At 38.0% G+C, this 19,648-nt stretch overlaps 1 protein-coding gene across 5 annotated transcripts in view; it reads left to right on the top strand.

The window, feature by feature from the left end:
• LOC148845230 (protein SABRE-like) overlaps window positions 1-19,648 on the top strand; it is a 124,766-nt gene that overhangs the window by 64,627 nt on the left and 40,491 nt on the right. For all 5 annotated transcript variants that reach the window (XM_088955581.1, XM_088955582.1, XM_088955580.1 and 2 more), the window contains 5 exons: window positions 6,888-8,811; window positions 9,034-9,137; window positions 14,380-14,736; window positions 14,861-14,979; window positions 16,074-16,329. In XM_088955581.1, coding sequence (XP_088811707.1) covers window positions 6,888-8,811; window positions 9,034-9,137; window positions 14,380-14,736; window positions 14,861-14,979; window positions 16,074-16,329 — 2,760 coding nt within the window. The remainder of the gene's footprint in view (window positions 1-6,887; window positions 8,812-9,033; window positions 9,138-14,379; window positions 14,737-14,860; window positions 14,980-16,073; window positions 16,330-19,648) is intronic.

The following is a 19,648-nucleotide window of genomic DNA, read 5'->3' on the forward strand; positions in this document are numbered from 1 at the left end:
ACACTACCATCAGGCAGATACTTAACTGTATAAACCCATTTACAACCAACAACTTGCTTCCCAGGAGGAAGAACGGTGAGGTCCCAAGTATGATTATGATGAAGGTCTGAAAGTTCTTCTTCCATCGCACGGCACCACCCTGGAGAGGCAAGGGTTTCCTGGACATCCTTAGGGACAACAACTGATGATAACAAGGTGACAAACTGGCGATGGGAGGTGGAAAGGCAAGTAAGTGAAACATAATTATAAATAAGATGAAGGGTGCAAGTGCGTTTACCTTTCCGCAAGGCAATGGGGAGATCAAGCTCAGATGTTGGGTTCGGGTCTGGATCCGGATTTGTCAACGGAAATGTAGCCGGAGGAGTAGTAGCTGGTACGCGTGGGCGATGTGTATACACATGACGGATAGGTGGGCGCTCAACAGGTGGTGGCACCAGAGGCAAGGATCTGGTCACGGCTGGAATAAGGGGAAAAGGGTCGGCAACGGGAAGTGGAAGAGGAGGAGGTCGAGAACTAGGATGGTAACACTTATACCCTTTCTGGGTCCGAGAATAGCCAAGGAAGATGCACTTGAGAGAACGGGTATCGAACTTGTCGTTCCCGGGACCCAGATTATGGACGAATCAGACACACCCAAATACCCTAGGCGTAAGAGGGAATGGAGACAAGGCGAGAAACAAGGTCGTAAACGGAGAATGACCATCAAGGATGAATGTGGGCATCCGATTAATCAAAAAACAAGAGGTAAGCACCACATCACTCCAAAAGGGTTTGGGAACATTCATATGATGCATGAGGGATCATGCTGTTCCTAAGAGATGGCGATTCTTTCTCTCAACCACCCCGTTTTGTTGTGGGGTGTAGGTACATGAGGTCTGATGTATAATGCCGTGTTGGTCCAGGTATTCTTGAAATGATGAGGATAAATATTCACAGTCATTATCAGAACGGAAAACTTTAATGTGAATACCAAATTGATTACGAATCTCAGCATAAAATTTCTGAAAAAATGGTAAACAATTCACTTCTTTCTTTCATTAGATAGAGCCACGTCATCCTTGAAAAGTCATCTACAAAAATGACAAAATATCTAAATCCATTATATGACATCACTTTATAAAGACCCTAAACATCGGAGTGAATCAAAGAAAAATGACTCGACACACAGTTATCAACCCTAGAACTAAAGGGAACATGATGGTGTTTCCTAAACTGACACAACTCACAATCCAAAACAGAAAGTTGACTCAAAGACGGAACTAAAGATTTCAAGACTTTTAGCGACGGATGACCAAATCGGCAGTGCCACTGAAGAGGAGAAAGGGATGACTGGAGAGCTGTTGAAGTTCTTTCACCACCGTCAAGATAATACAGTCCACCAACTTCATGCCCTCCACCAATCTTCATCCCCGTCTTGAGATCCCGAAAAACACACATAGAGGGATAAAAAGTAATGGAGCAGTCAAGTGATTTGGTTAGCTTACTAACAGGCATAAGATTAAAAGGCAATTTAGGAACATACAAAACTGAGGAGAAGGAAGAAAACACACCTGGAGTTCCAGTCATGTGATCGGAGGCTCCAGAGTCAATGATCCAAGGATTGTGTGTGGATGCCAAACAAGCCATACTTGAGTGAGCGAAAGTCGTCGTGTTCTGCTGTGATCGGATAAACCTCTCATATTCATCACGGGGAACACTCACCATTTCCTTCACAGGACCATCTATGGATGTAGGAGTTATTTGATCAGATGAACGATTCTCCTGTCTAAAGCTGGAACTGGTGTCACTAGTCATGACATAATTGGCCCAGGTTGAGGGTGGACCATGTAGATCATAACAATAGTTAATGGTATGTCCATCCATACCACAATGAGTGCACCTCCTCGGGCCTGAGCCACGTCCTCTACCACGGACTCTCCCTGAATCTCTGCCCCCAGTACGACCACCACCACGATTATAAGTAGGCCCACCATTGCCACTTCGGCCATACACCGGACCACTACTACCACCACGGCCAGACTGAGCTCCCCGAGCTCCACCTCTAGCACCATGGCCTCTCGACACAGCAAAGGAAGATCTATCTGAGATATTAGAGTTCTCAGTAGATCCGATAGAAGTCCTCCGGAGTCGAGTAAATACCTCTTCTAAAGAGGGGAGAGCTGATCCTCCTAGTATCTAAGCCCGTACTGGTCATATTCAGATTTCAATCCCACCAAAAATCTAGTCACATCAAGTTGTTCTCTCTGTTGTTGCTGAATCTTGACATCAGAAGTGAGAAGGTGATAGACATTCAACTCATTACGTATGTTTCTCATACTGGCATAGTACTCCTCAAGACTCTGATTGCCCTGTTGTAGATTAAAGTACTCTTGATACAGCTGATACACTCTGGTTGTATTGTCCTGGCCCGAATACAATTTCTTCGCATGGTCCCGCACATTTTTGGTAGTGTCAAGAAGCATGAAGTTCACACTAATCCTAGGTTCCATACTATTCCATAACCATGTGATGATCTGAGCATCTTCTTGCTCCCAGTCTTTATACTCGTGAGAGTCAGTGGAGGGTTTCTCCTCTCTTATATGTTTTACCTTATTCTTTTCCTTCAAAAAGACTTCGACGGATTTAGCCCAAGGCACATAATTCTCTCCATTTAGTTTAATGGAGGTCATCTTAACATTCAGGTAGTCTGTACGCACCATCACATTAGATTTACAATCACTGTTATCTCCCATTCTGTTATCACTGATTCTGCACACTTGCTGAATTCTATTACCACTGAATTCTGCACACTGCACACGACTAGATCACACTCATCACACTGATTTCAGCACTTGTTGTTGCTGAAAAGTGTACTCTTTACACCACAAACCCTACTCCTACGGCTACCTGAAATCTCACCACTATATGATCACAACTCTTCCTTCAAAATACACAAAAACAGCATAAACCCTAGCACGCTACTGTCTAAAACCCCAGCATATGATCTGAAACATACTTCCTATTTGATCTACAACAGAAATCATGCACAAAAATCTCTTACCTTATCACTGAAGGAACAACCACACGAGTAGAAAATCAGTCCACACAAGACAGCCACTGCACCACACAGATCGGCCCTCTTCTCTTCATCGATTAGGAGAGGGCGATCTTAGAAACCACAGCAACCGACCACACAAGACACGACTGGAGGCATAGAAACCTCCAAGGGGAGAGGGTGATCACTCCTTTTCAGCCCTTTTCCTTATCTCCAGTTGAATGCAGAAAAATCAAGAGAAACCCTAGATAGGGTGCGCAGAGATTAGAAATCTAGGTAGACAGAAATCTAGGCAGATTCGAGTAGCTCTGATACCATGTTATGATTCGGCCTGCCTTGGAGTTCTGTTTGTCTGAGATCAGTCACGTAGAGAGAGGTAGAAAGGTGGAAGAAAGAGAGAGAGAGAAAAGAAGAAAATCTGGTTCGATCTGGAAGTCAAAGAACATAACTCCCATTCGGCCAGACATTTGCTTTTATTATTAAAATTAATGGAAAAGACATATGTGCCCTTATTTAAGTAAAGACCACTGGTTCTAACACAATATTACAGATCAGCAACCTTAATCTAAGTATAAAGATATAAATACCCCTACTCTAACACAACTAATCTTGTCCTCCATGATAGGACAAAACAAAATGAGGTAGATAAGCATTTCATAGGAGAGAATCTTGACAAGAGTGAAATCTGCATTCCCTATGTTAACTCTAAGGAGCAACTGGCCGATGTTCTCACAAAAGGCCTTCCTTGTTTGCAGCATAATGAAATTCGTGACAAGTTGGGCATGATTGACATATACAGCCCAACTTGAGGGGGAGTGTTGTCAGCTTGTTAATAGAGTAACAGTGCTGTTAGAGTCTTCTTTTCTTAAGTTTTTATATTCTTTTAAAAGAGTGGGTTGCCAGGGACAAATTTGTAATTGTAATGATTTTATTTTTATCAACCTAGTATAACTAGAGATTGGAGCACCACCAGCCCGGATTTTGGCATTCTAAAATCTGTTTTCTCTTCTCCTCTCTTCCCTTTCTCTTCTCTTCTTTTTTCAGTGTTCGATCAAGTCTTGAGGTGAAAACACTGTTATTTTACATAAAGGGTTCCCCCTACACACCAAAAGAAACTATCCCTTTCCACCCCTTGTTTAGCCAATACATCTACCAATCCATTTGCTAACTTGCAAACCCATGTTTTATTGACCACGCAACTTCTTTTTAACTCTTTTATCTCCCTCATTATGTTCTTGAACTTCCAAGGAGTCCTTTCCTTGTTGGATATAAGAGGATTTTGTTTGGAAGGATCAGTTTTGAGAGGTGTTATGGCGTCAGTGATTATTGGGTTGGGATTATTTTGATTTTATGGTGCTGTCGGTGATTCATCATCACCTTTTCAGTGTAATTCCTTTTTATTCTAATAGAAAATTTCTTTTATTTATCAAAAAATATCATCCACATTTGCTTTGTAAAACTGCATCTTTGATGAGCATGACTACTGGCACTTGTGCATTGGATCTATTAAGATAGTAGGTTATACCTAGTTGGCCACATGGAGGCTTGACTGGGATGACTCATTATGTAGATGTTAAACTAGAGGATTGAGAATCTCCTGTAGTTTAACTTAATGCAATGGTTAACTCCGTTATACCAAGCCATTGAAGGGGATAATGGGAAAGTATCAATTAGAGCCACTGACCTCAAATGGTTTTACCAAATATGGGAAAGGATAGGGTCTTAAATGTCCTTATTAACTAAGACACTCTACATGGATATCCATGAGCCCTGTCTTTCTCTGAGTTCTCTCTTCTTCACTAAGGATTTAGAGTCTATCCCTCTTCCTTGTGTATTTTCTGGGTAGGTGATAGTTGACTGATTAACTACACTGTGTCTTCAGTACAGAGAGTTCAATCTGTACTCAAGGTGTGACACGGTTCTGAATGTTGATAATCTGAGATTCTGAATAGCTCTCCCCTCTCCTAGTAGAGCTATTATGTTCAGTATATATGCACTGTATTTAAGATCCATGATCTTGTTTTAATATGAAATTATTCTCTGAGTATGTCCTATTTGTTTTTCTTTCTTTATCATTTACTTATTTTTTCTGGGTACCGAATCAATAATCAAGAATAGAATTGCAACTAAAAGTTATAGGTCTTGTAATTTGGTGAACAATGTTAGTCCCAGCTATCTGGGGTCTTGGTGGAGATACTCTTATCCAAATATACTGAAAATACCATTCTTATTTGTAATTATCCACCACATGATCATGGACTATAAATATATTAGTTTTAGTTCTATGTCATTAAATTATCCTTGTGAAAATGAGTAACTTTTGTAATTTTCTTAGCTTTTTAGAAAAATCTGTGAAATTTGAGAAGATACTAAAAATATTAGAAAGAATATGAAATTTGTTTATGAAACCTTGTATAATTCTAGAAGTGGTAGAGCTATGCACTCAAAACATAAAATAAAACAGCCTACTATATGTGACAAATGATAGAAGATTAAAATAAATAGTTATCAGTAGGAACAAGTTAGTATCATGCAAGATGAGCATCTTTAAAAACCAAATTTTGACTAAAAAATGAAGTTATCTGAAGGAAACTGGGAGTAGCTACAATATGTGGTAAAATGATGGAAAGCAGACTAGTTGGTTTTGGCATGTGTAGGGAAGACCATCTACATCACCAGACTAAGAAGTGATCTGTTGCAAGTTGAAGGATCTAGAGGAGCAAGTGGCACACCAGAAAGGACATAAGTTGAAGTAGTGAGAAATGATATAAGGATCCTAACTCATTTGCTTCAAGATTCTTCAGTTGTATCTTAATTCTGAAATGGTGAAACTATATTAATTATTACTATGACTTGTGTTGTTATATGATTACCATAAAGAGTTAGTTATTGAAATAAAACTTTTAAAATATATTTATATTTCTAAAACCCAGTTGAAGTTGTTGATTCATAGGTCTATAATAAAATTCCAAATATTTTTCTTCTTAATTTTATGAATAAAATGTTGTTATTTCTGTGTTTTTTTTATTGTTTCCAATCGATTTTAGATAAGTTAGTGAAATTTCTCCTATATTCTGCTCAATTTGGTCTTTTGTACAAAGAAAATTGAAAATTTTGTTGATAAATCAAAATTTTTTGAAATATCAAGAAATATTTAGTGATCTTTAGAATTTATTTTTTATAGGATGTCTCTGTTTTGATTTTTGAGGAAATGGGAAAATTTAAGGGAATTTTACTATGTCTTGGAAATTGCAAACATGACTGTGATCCAACTACAGGCTTATATCTTTGTTGTTGTCTCTGAATGTAAAGAGTAGAATGTTAAGAAGGTCCTTTTTCTTTGTAGATACTCCTTTACTATATATCAAAACCATTGGGACCTATAGAGACATCATCTTGATGGTAAGGAGATACAAACCAAGATTCTAAGAAAGATTAGCAGAGACACAGAAACAAAATGATGAAAATGAAGGTTTTTGAAATTGAAAATGAAATAAATGCCCCGGTATTTTAACATTAGTGGAGAATCACCTCACTAGAGATCTTTTTAGTATTCCCTATCTCCTCTTGCTAAACATGATGGAATAGATGGTAGAATTAATAGGTTTTCCTTATTCATCATTTTGATGAGGATTTTTATCTAGTTTGATATCAATTTAGAAGATAGAGTTTTCTGCTTTTGGTTTATTGGTTTTGAGGTCTGAATATAAAATCATTCTTGTATGTATATTTTGTTTGAAGTTCATAGATATATCTTTTTTCTGAACCTCATGGTTATGTTTCTTTATTTTGTTAGATTTGCCTTTTAGGTTCGTTTGTTCTCTTCCATCCTGACATCCCCTCTTTGTTACAGGCGACATGTTTCCAACCCCAAATTCAACAAGACGTGTTCATTGGGAGATGGAGAAAGGTGCGCATGATGCGCTCAGCAAGTGGGACAACACCACCTATAAAAACATATGCAGATTTGCCACTATATTTCCAAAAGGGAGAAATTTCCTTTGGTGTTGGTTTTGAACCATCTTTTACCGATATTAGCTATGCTTTTACAGTGGCTCTCCGCAGAGCTGATCTAAGCGTTAGGAGTTCTGATCCCAATTTTAATAACCCTAATGCTTCAGATGCTTCACAAACTTCTAACATCAATCTTCCTGAAACTCAGCCACCTAAAAAGGAGCGCAGCTTGCCTTGGTGGGATGAAGTAAGAAACTATGTTCATGGGAAAATAAGCTTATGTTTTTCTGAGACCAGAATAAATGTTCTTGGGACAACAGACCCTTATGAAAAGCATGACAAACTGCAAGCTGTTACTAAGTTAATGGAAATCCAGCAGTCAGATGGGCATGTCAATGTTTATGCAAACGAGTTCAAAATTTTTTTGAGCAGTTTGGAGAGTTTCACAAAGAACTGCAGCTCAAAACTTCCTCCTGGTGTGGGTTGTGCTTTTCTAGAATGCCCTTACTTTAGTCTTGAGGTTACCATGGAGTGGGAATGTGAGTCTGGAAATCCTCTTGATCATTATTTATTTGCCCTTCCCAATGAAGGTGAATCTCGTAAGAAAGTTTTTGATCCCTTTAGATCAACTTCCCTCTCTCTCCGTTGGAACTTTTCTCTTAGACCCTCTGTTCCACCATCTGAGAAACAATCCCATTCCATCACCAAGGCAGATGGAGTGGGTATGGATGGAACTGTTTCTGATTCTCTGTGCAAACCTGTTAATGTTTCAACTGATATGACAAAGCTGAATTTTGGTTCTTATGATTTATGTTGGGTTTTCAAATTCTGGAACTTGAATTATCTTCCTCCTCTCAAGATACGTTCTTTTTCTCGATATCCTCGTTTTGGAGTCCCAAGAGTTCCCAGATCAGGGAACTTGTCTTTAGACAAAGTGATGACAGAATTTATGCTCCGTTTAGATATAACACCACTATGTATTAGACATGTTTCTTTAGAAGATGATGATCCTGCCACTGGATTTACATTTAAAATAGCAAAGCTAAGATGTGAACTCGGTTATGGTCGTGGTAGGCAAAAATTTACTTTTGATTGCAAGCGAGATACACTTGATCTTGTTTACCAGGGCATTGACCTTCACATGCCCAAGGCATATTTCGATAAAGAAGATTACATATGCATTGAAAAGGAGGTTCAAATGGCGAGGAAAAATGTGCAATCTGCATCAACTGATAGAGTCAACAATGAAAAATCCAACTATGTGGGTGGTTACACAGAGAAACATCGTGATGATGGATTCCTGTTATCTTTTGAATATTTTACAATCAGGAGGCAAACTCCAAAGGCCGACCCTGTGAAGTTGTTAGCTTGGCTGGAAGCTGGAAGGAAAAATCTTGAGATGAAATTTGACAAGTCAGAATTTAAAAATGGGAGCGACAGTGATGACCCTACACAATCTGACCATAGTGATGATGACGGATTTAATGTGGTAGTAGCTGACAATTGTCAGCGTGTGTTTCTTTATGGTCTTAAGGTTTTGTGGACTCTTGAGAACAGAAATGCTGTTTTGTCCTTGGGTCGTGGAATAATTAAGGCAGTTCAGCCTCCAAAACCTTCTCCTTCTAGACAGTATACGCAGAGGAAATTGCTTGAGAAGCAGGTAATTGATGGTGCTGAGGTACAGCAAGATGATGTCTCTAAGCCTTCGACTTCTGCCATACAGGCTACAAATCCCCCTGCTCAACAACATGTGGAGACTGTAGGATCAACTTCATCACCTTCAGATTTGGTTAAAGAGGAAAACTCAACTTCTGAACCAGTTGGTAAGCCCTATTCATAATTAGTATGTGGTTTAAGAATTTGGTTTCTGCTATGCTTAATAATTTGTGATCTTATTTAAGGATCTCTTACTATTACCAGAGTTTACTGGCTCTCTTGATAGCAATATCTATGGTTGCTAAAGTTTATAGGAAAATTTATTTTAAACTAAAAATCGTGCAAGTCTCCAAAAATTTTCTAATGGATCATCTATTTTGCATTTTCAGCAGCCAAGAATGGAAACACTGATGACTTGGAGGAAGAGGGAACACTGCATTTCATGGTGAATGTTATTCAACCTCAGTTCAATCTTCACTCAGAAGAAGCTAATGTAAGTGTATTGGATTTCTGGAACATTTTGCAATGAAAAAAAGTTTTATATATATGATATTTGTTTATATAGTATATGCTCTTTCTGTTTAATAAATATCTAGGTTTTTTGCTTCATTAAATCTGGATTAGACTTTTATGAACAATCGTAAATTGCATTAATTTAAAAAGGAAAAGTGATATTCAAAAAGAAGCAGATCAAACTGATAGAGAAGAGGAAGAGAAAGTTGCTCCTTTCCAAGCTGAAGATGAAATTTTAGAAAAGGAAACTGATATTGGTGTAAAGGGCAAAAATCAATAGCGGTTGTTAAACTGTTTCACCTTGTCCAGTAGAATTTATTCTGGAGGTTCAATGATTGATTATTGACACAAGGCAGGAACAGTTTCAGGGCATTTCTGTAGAATATAAGTATGTGGAAGATTGATCTTGACGGAATGAGAGTTAATGTGTCTAAAATCACAGTAGCCACTTGATGGTATCACCAAACAAGAAATATAGTACATGAGAAGATGTACACAGAAATTACAACTCAAAGGTTAAGTAGGAAGAAAGCTATCACCAAACAAGAAATCCCTGTGAGCACCAACTTTTTCTAGGCCATCCAGAGCAAAGTTTAGCTCCCTAGGGATCCAGCCCAACTGTGCATTTAAGTTAGAGAGGATATCTCTAGCTTCAGCCAAAAAATGAGCTAAAGCCCATGGGCCACTGCCAGGGTCAGCTAGCCACTTGATGGTATTTGCCGAATCTGCTTTTATGAGAATGTTCTGATAGCCCAGATATCTTGCAATTCTGATTGCAGTTAGTGCTGCCATGACTCCGGCCTTTGTTGAAGAGGCTATCCCAATCGGTCCACTGAAAGCCCAATTAATTTAATTATACCCAAAATAATTAAATTATCAGAGTTTGTAAGCATTTATATATAACCAAATATTCAAGTGACACAAGCAACATACATAAATATGTAAAGTACAAGTAAAATATTAAATACATTTAATAGTAAAAAATGGTGAAAATATGATAGTGTCCCTAAAAATGAAAATTCCCAACATATTTAAATTATCAAACTTCATAAGCATTTAGATATAACCATTCGTGTAGATACCCCTACACAAAGTTCAAAGGAAAATATTCAATTGACATAGGCAGCATACATAAATATGTAAAGTACTATCTGCTAAAATAGAAAAACATCCAACTAGATAAGGGAAAATATAGAGGTCACCACATAATAGTTCACCTCTAGTAAATGAAAGATCCTAGGAATCCTACAAGTACCCCTACGAGAAACTTGAGCATTGCATATACAAATGACTGGAACTGGGTTGGAGGCATGATTTTTCTAACATGTTGCATAGTTTTTCTTTAGATATTTCCCTTTTCATTTCTATTAAATAATCATTCATATGTGTATGGAATGCATGCTCAACCTCTTCTTTTGAAGCATAAAAATGGTAGGAACACTCACTATACCCTACCACTTGCATTTGGCATTCAGGCCATATGTCATAGATTCATGGAACTCTTGCCCCCAAACACAACATAGTACTTGTATGTTCTCATCCTGTAATACATGCATATAGAGTACAAGGTGCTTTAAATACAAATCATGTGACCATAATAACATTAAAGTTTAACATGTAATGTAACAAAGTACAACAACAAAAACAAAGAAATTTTAGCTTCACAAAGAAAGAGTCTAATACACCATCCTAATCCCAATCCCCAATCACCTGTGGAATAGATTCTGGGATGTTTCTCACTTAGTGCATTCATGAATTTCTGGTCTGCTTGCATTTCCCCAATTCCTTTGGTACTTCCATGAATGTCCTTATTGACATCTTTAACCATGACTTCAGTCCCCTCATACTGCTGGAACAACTCATTCTTGATAGCTTCTTTCTTTAAAAAAAAATGTGTATCACAAAAGGCAAAAATTTCATCATTTGGAGGTTGAATCCATGCTCCCGGACACTACCAAGAGGCACCAGACTTCATTAATTAAGCTATACCCTTGTATTGAAGAAACGAGGGGAAAAAAACAAAATAACCTCAAGTTTCCATAACTCAAAGAACTATTATAATTCATTAACCACTAACTCAATTAACATGAATGCTCCCGGACACTACCAAGAGGCACCAGACTTCATTAATTAAGCTATACCCTTGTATTGAAGAAACGAGGGGAAAAAAACAAAATAACCTCAAGTTTCCATAACTCAAAGAACTATTATAATTCATTAACCACTAACTCAATTAACATGAAACTTGAACCTCAAATACTATGACTTGGCGACCCTATATGTGGGGCCCATTGGTCAAACCTTTGATTTTAAGTTTGACCACTTTTGACTGTCCTAGAAATCCAGAAACAGTAACCTCCCAGCTCCCTTGAGTTCTTGGTGAAAGCCTTCCTGTAGTGTGATTGGCTTGAGATTTGGAGGGCCTCTTGAGCTTTAGTATCCAAATTTCAAGTTTATAAATGGTTGGATTATAAGAAATTACATATGAGATTTCTACCTGGAAGTTTGACTATTGATGAAAACCATGTGCATCAAAATTTTACTAAACCGTATTAAAATGTACAATGTAGAGATGTATAACATATGGATTAGGAGTCTTGCCTCCCTAATCAAATGTATAAGGTTCCAAGGCCCTGTCGTTTCTCCTTTCTCGAAGCAGATTATAGATTTCGAATCTCCTTCTACAAGAATTCTCCAAAAATCTGATGTTTTAGCTAATTTATTGCTACCTGTAGTTTGTATCTAATAGAGTTTTCAACTCCAATCCTAAGACGGGTAAAGTATCTCTATCATCATCCCTGAAAGCACAACCTATACCAGACACCCCAGGATATTTTGATACTGCAACCATCCAAATTCAGCTTTATTTTTCTTTGTGAGGGAGGGGTTCAAGTTATGTTGGTTCTAATTCTTCCTGCTGAAGTTGAAATCACCAATCCATAAACTAGCTTTTGATGATATCATCTTTAGAAAAGCATGAAAATTATTCACCTGTTTTCATCCAATGAATAACACTAATTGTGCTCAGGCCAATTAATCTATTTGGATTGATATTTTGTCTTGAAAGATATTAGCATTCTATTATTTTCAGATTGTCAATAATATGGATGCTCTAATGCACCTCCACAAGAATTTTTTTTTGATGGCTTACTTGAAATTCATTGAAAATTTAACATAACTCCACAATCCCCCATTTCTTTCTCAGGTAGAAAAAATCTTTGTTAAAACAAAGTGCCCATCTCTGTTTGGGGAGATGACATAGCGTCAGTGTAAAGCAAAAAAAAAAAAAAAAATGTTCCCAAATACTGTTACAAAAGAACAGGAGAATAGTAGATGCAAGGTGGTTTCACAATTTTCCTTAGATAGCACATGTGCGGTTAGATGGCTGAACCAATACCTAGGAATGTTTTAACATATTGTATATATCTCATGCTATTCCATATTAATAATAATTACCAAGAAAAAGGATGCTTAGTACATGTGTATGTGTATGTGTGAAAATGTATAAAAGACGTGTTTATATATACACACATGCATATATACATATACCACACATACACATAAATACATGGAATCAAGTGAAAAAATATTCAAAGTTCTTTGGACTCCTTGTGGGCAGCCATCCAAGATGAGACTGTTCCAATGACATCCTCCCAAAATAAGGGATGTCTAGTGGTATGAGGAATTGAGGAGCAAGGGAGGACAACTGTCCAGGCAGTTGGGTCTCTTAATGGAGTTCTCACGAGTGGTGAAGGGATTGAGGCACAAAAGACGTTCCTTCATGGCTATGTGATCAAGAGGATTAATGATACATGCCCTTGGCCCAAGGAGGTCAATTGTTGGGTGACAGTAGGCTGGTCTTGTACTCATAAACCAGGAGTTAGGAGGCTATGAAGAGGTTCATTCCTGTTTGTTCTTTTATTAGAAACACAAGTTTTGCTTGGTCATATTCAAAGGATATTCTATGGCCAAAGACTACATCTCAAGAGATGGCGAGCCTCTTATGGCATGATGAAGGTTCCTACAGGTTATGTTTGGTGGGACAAAATCTTTGTTTGGTGCAGATCAACTTTTACAGATATTGGAAATGCATTGGAGGGGGGGGGGATTTATTGAGGTAGATAGGAACAATGTTGGAGAGGTGCACTTTTGTTTGGAACAAAATAAGTTTTTTCTATTGATTACTGTTCAATTTTATTAAATTAATAAATGAATATGATATGCCATACATCCCAAAGTAAAGGCTAGCATGAAACCATCTGTCCCTCTAGCTTACAACACTAACTCATATTACAATTGAGACCAATACATTTGATCCCTACTCTCCCCTTGTTTGGCCAATGCATCAGCCAAACTATTTGCCACTCTTTGGACCCAATGAAAAGTTGTGTCCAAATTACTTGCCAAGTGTGTTATCTCTCTCAAGATATGCCTGTATTGAAAATATCCTTGGGTATTCATCAACATCCATCCCAACATCACCTTTGATTCATCTTAACCATTACATTTTTTAAGTTAAGTGGCTTTCACATACACAGCCCCTGTAACAATGCAAGTACTTTGGATCTAAATGAATCCTCAGTTCAAATTGGACTGGAGTATATTTCTAATATGGTTCCATTTTCATTCCTTAGCACCCCACAAATGCCAGATGAACAAAATGGGTTTCCATAGCCTATAGGAGCTCATCCATGCCTCATTGTATATGCTTTCAGCACATGGGTCATATTCTTTTCTCTTTATTGATATTTGTCTTATATCGGTCTATTTGGATAGAAAGAGTGGTTTATTATTTAAGTCCATTAAGCCATGGATCATGTGATTAAATAGCATGAGTTCTTTCTTATCTCTTGATTGTCTGTCCCCAAAAGAATATGATGGAAGATCTTTTAAGTCTCCGAGTGGTTGATCTAGAATATTGTTTGACACAAATGAAAACATGAATCTAACCTGTACTGTGTCATTGTATAGTTGTATAGTGTTTCCTTGCCCTTCTTTTTATTACCTCCCCACCCCCCGCCCCCGCCCCCCCCCCCCCCCAAAAAAAAAAGAATAAAGAATAAAATGGGCTGAATCTCTAGAGAGGAGTTATAGGAATAAGTTAGTAAATTTTGATGTGTCTGATAATTTGATGATCATGCATTCTCTAAATTTTATGATATGTCTTCTTGCTACTACTAAATAGAACTCATTTTCTAGTTTCACCTTCATTTCTCTACCAGGGAAGATTTCTGTTTGCTGCAGCTAGTGGCCGAGTCTTGGCCCGTTCATTTCATTCAGTTGTTCATGTTGGTTTTGAGATGATTGAAAAAACACTTGTTACTGGAAGCGTGTCTGCTCCTGAGTCACAACCAGAAATGACATGGAACCGCGCAGAGTTATCTGTGATTCTGGAGCATGTGCAAGCTCATGTAGCACCAACAGATGTTGATCCAGGGGCTGGAATTCAATGGCTACCAAAAATCCTTAGAAGCTCTCCAAAAGTAAAGCGTACTGGTGCTTTACTTGAAAGAGTGTTCATGCCTTGCACAATGTATTTTAGATATACAAGACACAAAGGTGGAACTGCAGATTTGAAGGTTTGGTACAACTTTCCTAGATCTATGTTGTTTTCTGGGGTTTTTCTTCTTCAAATACTGGTAGTTAATATGCACCATGCTATCAAGATTCATTAAACCTCTTTTGGATTTTCATTTTCTTCAGGTGAAGCCATTAAAGGAGCTCTCCTTCAACTCTCCTGATATAACTGCCACAATGACATCTCGCCAGTTTCAGGTTATGGTGGATGTACTGACAAATCTTCTTCTAGCACGTGCTCCCAAGTAAGGATATCCATCTTTACCCCTGTACTGTTTTGTTCTTATGATTTTCAATCCTTTTTTAAGCTACAGCCTTTCCTAAACCTTGAAATCAAGGAACAATATGTTAGAAATTAGAGAAAGATTTAGGTTGTGTTTGGAAGTTGGTATTTCAACAGTGTTTTGGGTTGAGACATTGTCTACGCTTAAAACACAAGCACCATATTTCATGCTTGAGTCTTGTTCAGTGGAAAATGTGTGTTTGATGGGAAATGTGTTTCCTCCTTGAGCAGAAAACGTCAAATGGATGTTTCTGGTGACACCCCTGACATGGATTTCCATGTTATTGTTACAACTGTTTTGACTCAAAACAATTTCCAGCCAAAAAGAAAAATTTTCTATGGAACTCTTAACATGTATGTGGCATCAACATAGCACTGTTTCTACCCAGAGCAACCATGGTACCAAATACCTCCTTAATGAGCATGCTAATAGAATGGACTAAATCCTGTATCACATGAAGCTTATAAAGTCAGTGACACCCTGAATTAGGGGTGAAAGTCAGATACCCTACTTGAAGAATTTACACTGCACTGGACCCAGGCCCTCAGGCTAGACCCATTCAAAATTTAAAAAATTCTCAGCCCGAGCCCATTCAAGTTGCAATCCTAATCTGAATGGGAACTTTCTGGATTTTCATGTAAGATAACAACTTGCTATTTGCCAATTTTTTGTTCTGAACTTCTATGACTTTATAATTTTAGTTAAGAGATGGATTACAAACTAGCATATCTTAGTTAACCAATAGTTCTAACAAAGATGATACATTCTTAAGTTGCTGTTATATCATTTATTTTAGAATTTCTTGCAACAATTAATTGCTTAGGCCTATAAAATAAAACCATATCCAACTCCAGCCCAACATTGGGTAATGACCTTATATATTTCTGCAAAGCTGTGCACTACACTCCTGAAATGTGACACTTGTGAGTGACTGCTAATGAAAATTTTAAATCAGATAGAGTAGTTCAATAGCATAAAGACCTAAAATAAATTGCATTAGTTTGGAAGCTTTGTTTTTCTTGTTCTTGACTTTAGATGCAAATTGTCTGATATAGGCCTCAGAAAAGTAACATTTCATACCTTGCTGATGATGATGAAGACACTGAAGAAGAGGCAGATGAGGTGGTCCCAGATGGTGTGGAAGAGGTAGAGCTTGCAAAAATAGAACTTGAACAAAAAGAACGAGAGCGGAACTTGTTGTTTGATGACATTAGGAGATTGTCTGCTTGTAGTGATGCATCTGGGAATACAGGCTTTTCTCCAGAAAAGGAAGAAAATTTGTGGATGCTGACTTGTGGAAGATCCACACTGGTAATGGTTTCACTTTAATTAATAAAACTTTTAACTGTTACCTGTAAAAAAAGTTCAGCTTTATGAAATACCTAGATATGGAAAGGTCCAATTATCTAGTTTGGATTCTTCTATTATTCTTACAGATATTTGTTTCTCATAGTGTATATGTAGTAAATCTAAACATTAGACTTGAAGGTTGGTATTGATTTTTTTTATCAATAACAGAAATAATTTTATTAATGAAAAGAAGGAACAGATACAAGAGAAAGAGAAGAGGGGTAAACTCTCTTAACCCTCCCCAAAATAAAATCAGGTTACAATACAACCCAAAATAAATTGTCCCTTCCCACCCTTCTTTTACAAGTACATCAACAAAGGAATGAGCGATCCACTTCACCCATTGTAGTTTTATCTCCATGTCTGGAACTTCTTCTCATCGGCAACTTTCCACATTCCATTCTCTTTTTGTAGCCAACAAATGACCAGATTCGAGCCACTTTCAACAATCAGTTCTCTGATATTCAGCTCTTTTGCTCTTCTTACCCCTTCCATTAATTCCATATCTAAAGTCTAAATGAGTCAGCCAAAGATAATGCAATAACATTTCCCTCATCATCCCTAAATACTCCACCAACACCGGATGGGCCTGGATTACCTTCACTACTCCCATCAAAATTCAACTTGATGAACTCAGCTTCTGGTGGGAACCAAAGTGGACCATTCAATATTTTGAGAGGGGCAGAATTGGTCGCTTCCTTCCAGTTACTAACCAAAACATTGGCAAAAATACCCTCAAATAGATCCAAAGACTTCACCCAGTGACTCACTCTAACAATAATGGTTTTAAGGATAGTTCCTTTACTTCTTTCCTTTTCAGGGAAAATTCATTGGCTCCGTTTGTTTACTGCTTTGCTAGAGAAGAAGAGCAAGAAGAGAAGAGTGTGCGGGTGCCTGGGTGGTAAAAGTGTTCTTAGCTGGCCCTAGAAGTTAATTTATATTAACATTTGAATATTGCAACAAATGGACTAGGCTGCCCCTGATTAGTAATGGGACACCTAGAAAATAAAACAATAAAACCAGTTCAGGCCCAATAACTAAAGGCCCATAACAGTGTCGAGAGCTGAAATGTAATTAAGACAAATAGGCCCATTAACATACAGCCATTTGTTACAACACTCCCCCTCAAGCTAAGCATAGATGTCAGTCATGTTTAGCTTGACATGTAAACCAAAGAACTTCATTGAGACAGGCATTTTGTCAAAACATCAGCAATATGCATCTCTGAGGGTGTGTAAGGAATGAAAAGCTTGCTTAAGACAATTCTTTCTCTCAAAAAATGCTGATCAATCTCAATGTTTTTAGTCCTATCATGCTGTACAGGGTTATTTGCAATTTTGATTGTAGCCTAGTTCTCACAGTACAACTTGAGAGGACCATCAATATTCATTCCCAGCTCACCTAGAAGATTTCTAATCCACAATAGTTCTACAACACCATGGGCCATAGCCTAATATTCAGCTTCTGCACTGGATCTTGCAACCACATTTTGCTTTCTACTTCTACAAGTAACCAGGTTCCCCTCAACAAATGTGCAATATCTGGAAGTAGACTTCCTATCTCCAATCAATCCAACCCAATCTACATAAATATATGCTTCTATCTCAAGTTTATTATGCCTCTTGAACAGGCTTCCCTTCGTTGGCAGGTCTTCAAATACCTAAGGATCCTTTTAATTGCTTTCATGTGGGGAAACTTGGGAGCATGCATAAACTAGCTCACAACATGTACCGCATAAGCTATCTTAAGTCAAGTAAAAGACAGATATGTCAATTTTTCCACTAGCTTTTGATGCCTTTCTTGTCAAAATAGTCCTTCAAGAAAACTGAAGAGAGGAGAGCTGAGAGTTCGGCAATGAGGGTCTGAGAAGAGAATTTCGAACTTACTCTCTCTCAGCACCCTAACACTATTTTATTTAGATATATTTGAATAATTACAAGGAGGCCCTTAGTTGGGCAAGAGTTTACAAAGAACTTAATATTGACAGGATGGGCCCAGAATAAGGCCCATTACAGAAAAGAAACATAAAAAACAAGAAAGAAAAAACAACCTATGGGCCATTTGGCCCATCTTCTCTACACTCCCCCTCAAGCTAAGCATAGATGTCAGTCATGCCAAGCTTGTTCGTATCATGCTGAAGTTTTGCCTTGGGAATGCCTTTGGTGAGAAAATCTACCAACTGTCCTTCAGATGTGATGAAAGGAAGACACACTTCACCCGAAGAGACCCTTTCCCTAATGAAGTATTGATCAACTTCAATACGCTTGGTTCTATCATGTTGCACTGGGTTGTGAGCAATGTTGATGGCAGCTTGATCATCACAGTACAACATCATTGGCTTGTCATATTCAACTCCAAGTTCTTCCATCAAAGATTTGAGCCATAATAATTCAGAAACTCCATGTGCCATGGCCCTGTATTCTGCTTTAGCAGAAGACCGAGCAACAACCGATTGTTTATTGCTTCTCCGAGAAACAACATTACCAGCTACCAAGCTGTAATACCCAGAAGTAGATCTTCTGTCATCAGTGTTTCCGGCCCAGTCAGCATCGGTGTAGGCTTCAAGTTTCATATGACCATGCTTGGCAAACAGAATACCCTTTCCGGGGGAGCCCTTCAAATAACATAGGATTCTCTCTACAGCTGCCATATGAGTGTCTCGGGGAGCATGCATGAATTGGCTAATGCAACTGACTGCATATGCAATATCTGGCCGAGTCATGCATAGGTACAAAAGTTTCCCAAGAAGTCTCTAAAAGATTCCTTTGTCTTCTAACAATGTCCCTTCTGAGGCTGAGAGTTTATGACTCATATCAATAGGAGTAGCAATTGGTCTAGCATCCATTTTTCCAGTTTCAGAGAGCAAGTCAAGAACATACTTCCTTTGGGAGATAAGAATCCCATCCTTGGATCGAGCCACTTCTATGCCAAGAAAGTATCTCAATTCCCCCAAATCTTTAATCTCAAACTCTGTATGGAGAAAAGATTTTAGATCATGAATTCCTGAAACATCATTACCAGTCACTACAATATCATCTACATACACAATGAGGTATACTGCCAGAGGTCCACTCCTTTTCACAAAAAGAGTATGACCGGACTATGTCTGCACATAACCAAAGTTAACAAGTGCTATTCTAAATCTCTCAAACCATGCTCTAGGAGACTGTTTTAGTCCATAAAGAGATTTCTTTAGCCTGCATACCTTCCCTTTCATATCAGTTCCATACATCCCTAGAGGAAGAGACATGTAAACCTCCTCATGTAATTCACCATTCAG

Source organism: Nelumbo lutea, chromosome 7 (genome assembly GCF_056320005.1).
Source record: "Nelumbo lutea isolate HS-2025 chromosome 7, American lotus-T2T, whole genome shotgun sequence".
Lineage (NCBI taxonomy): Eukaryota > Viridiplantae > Streptophyta > Magnoliopsida > Proteales > Nelumbonaceae > Nelumbo > Nelumbo lutea.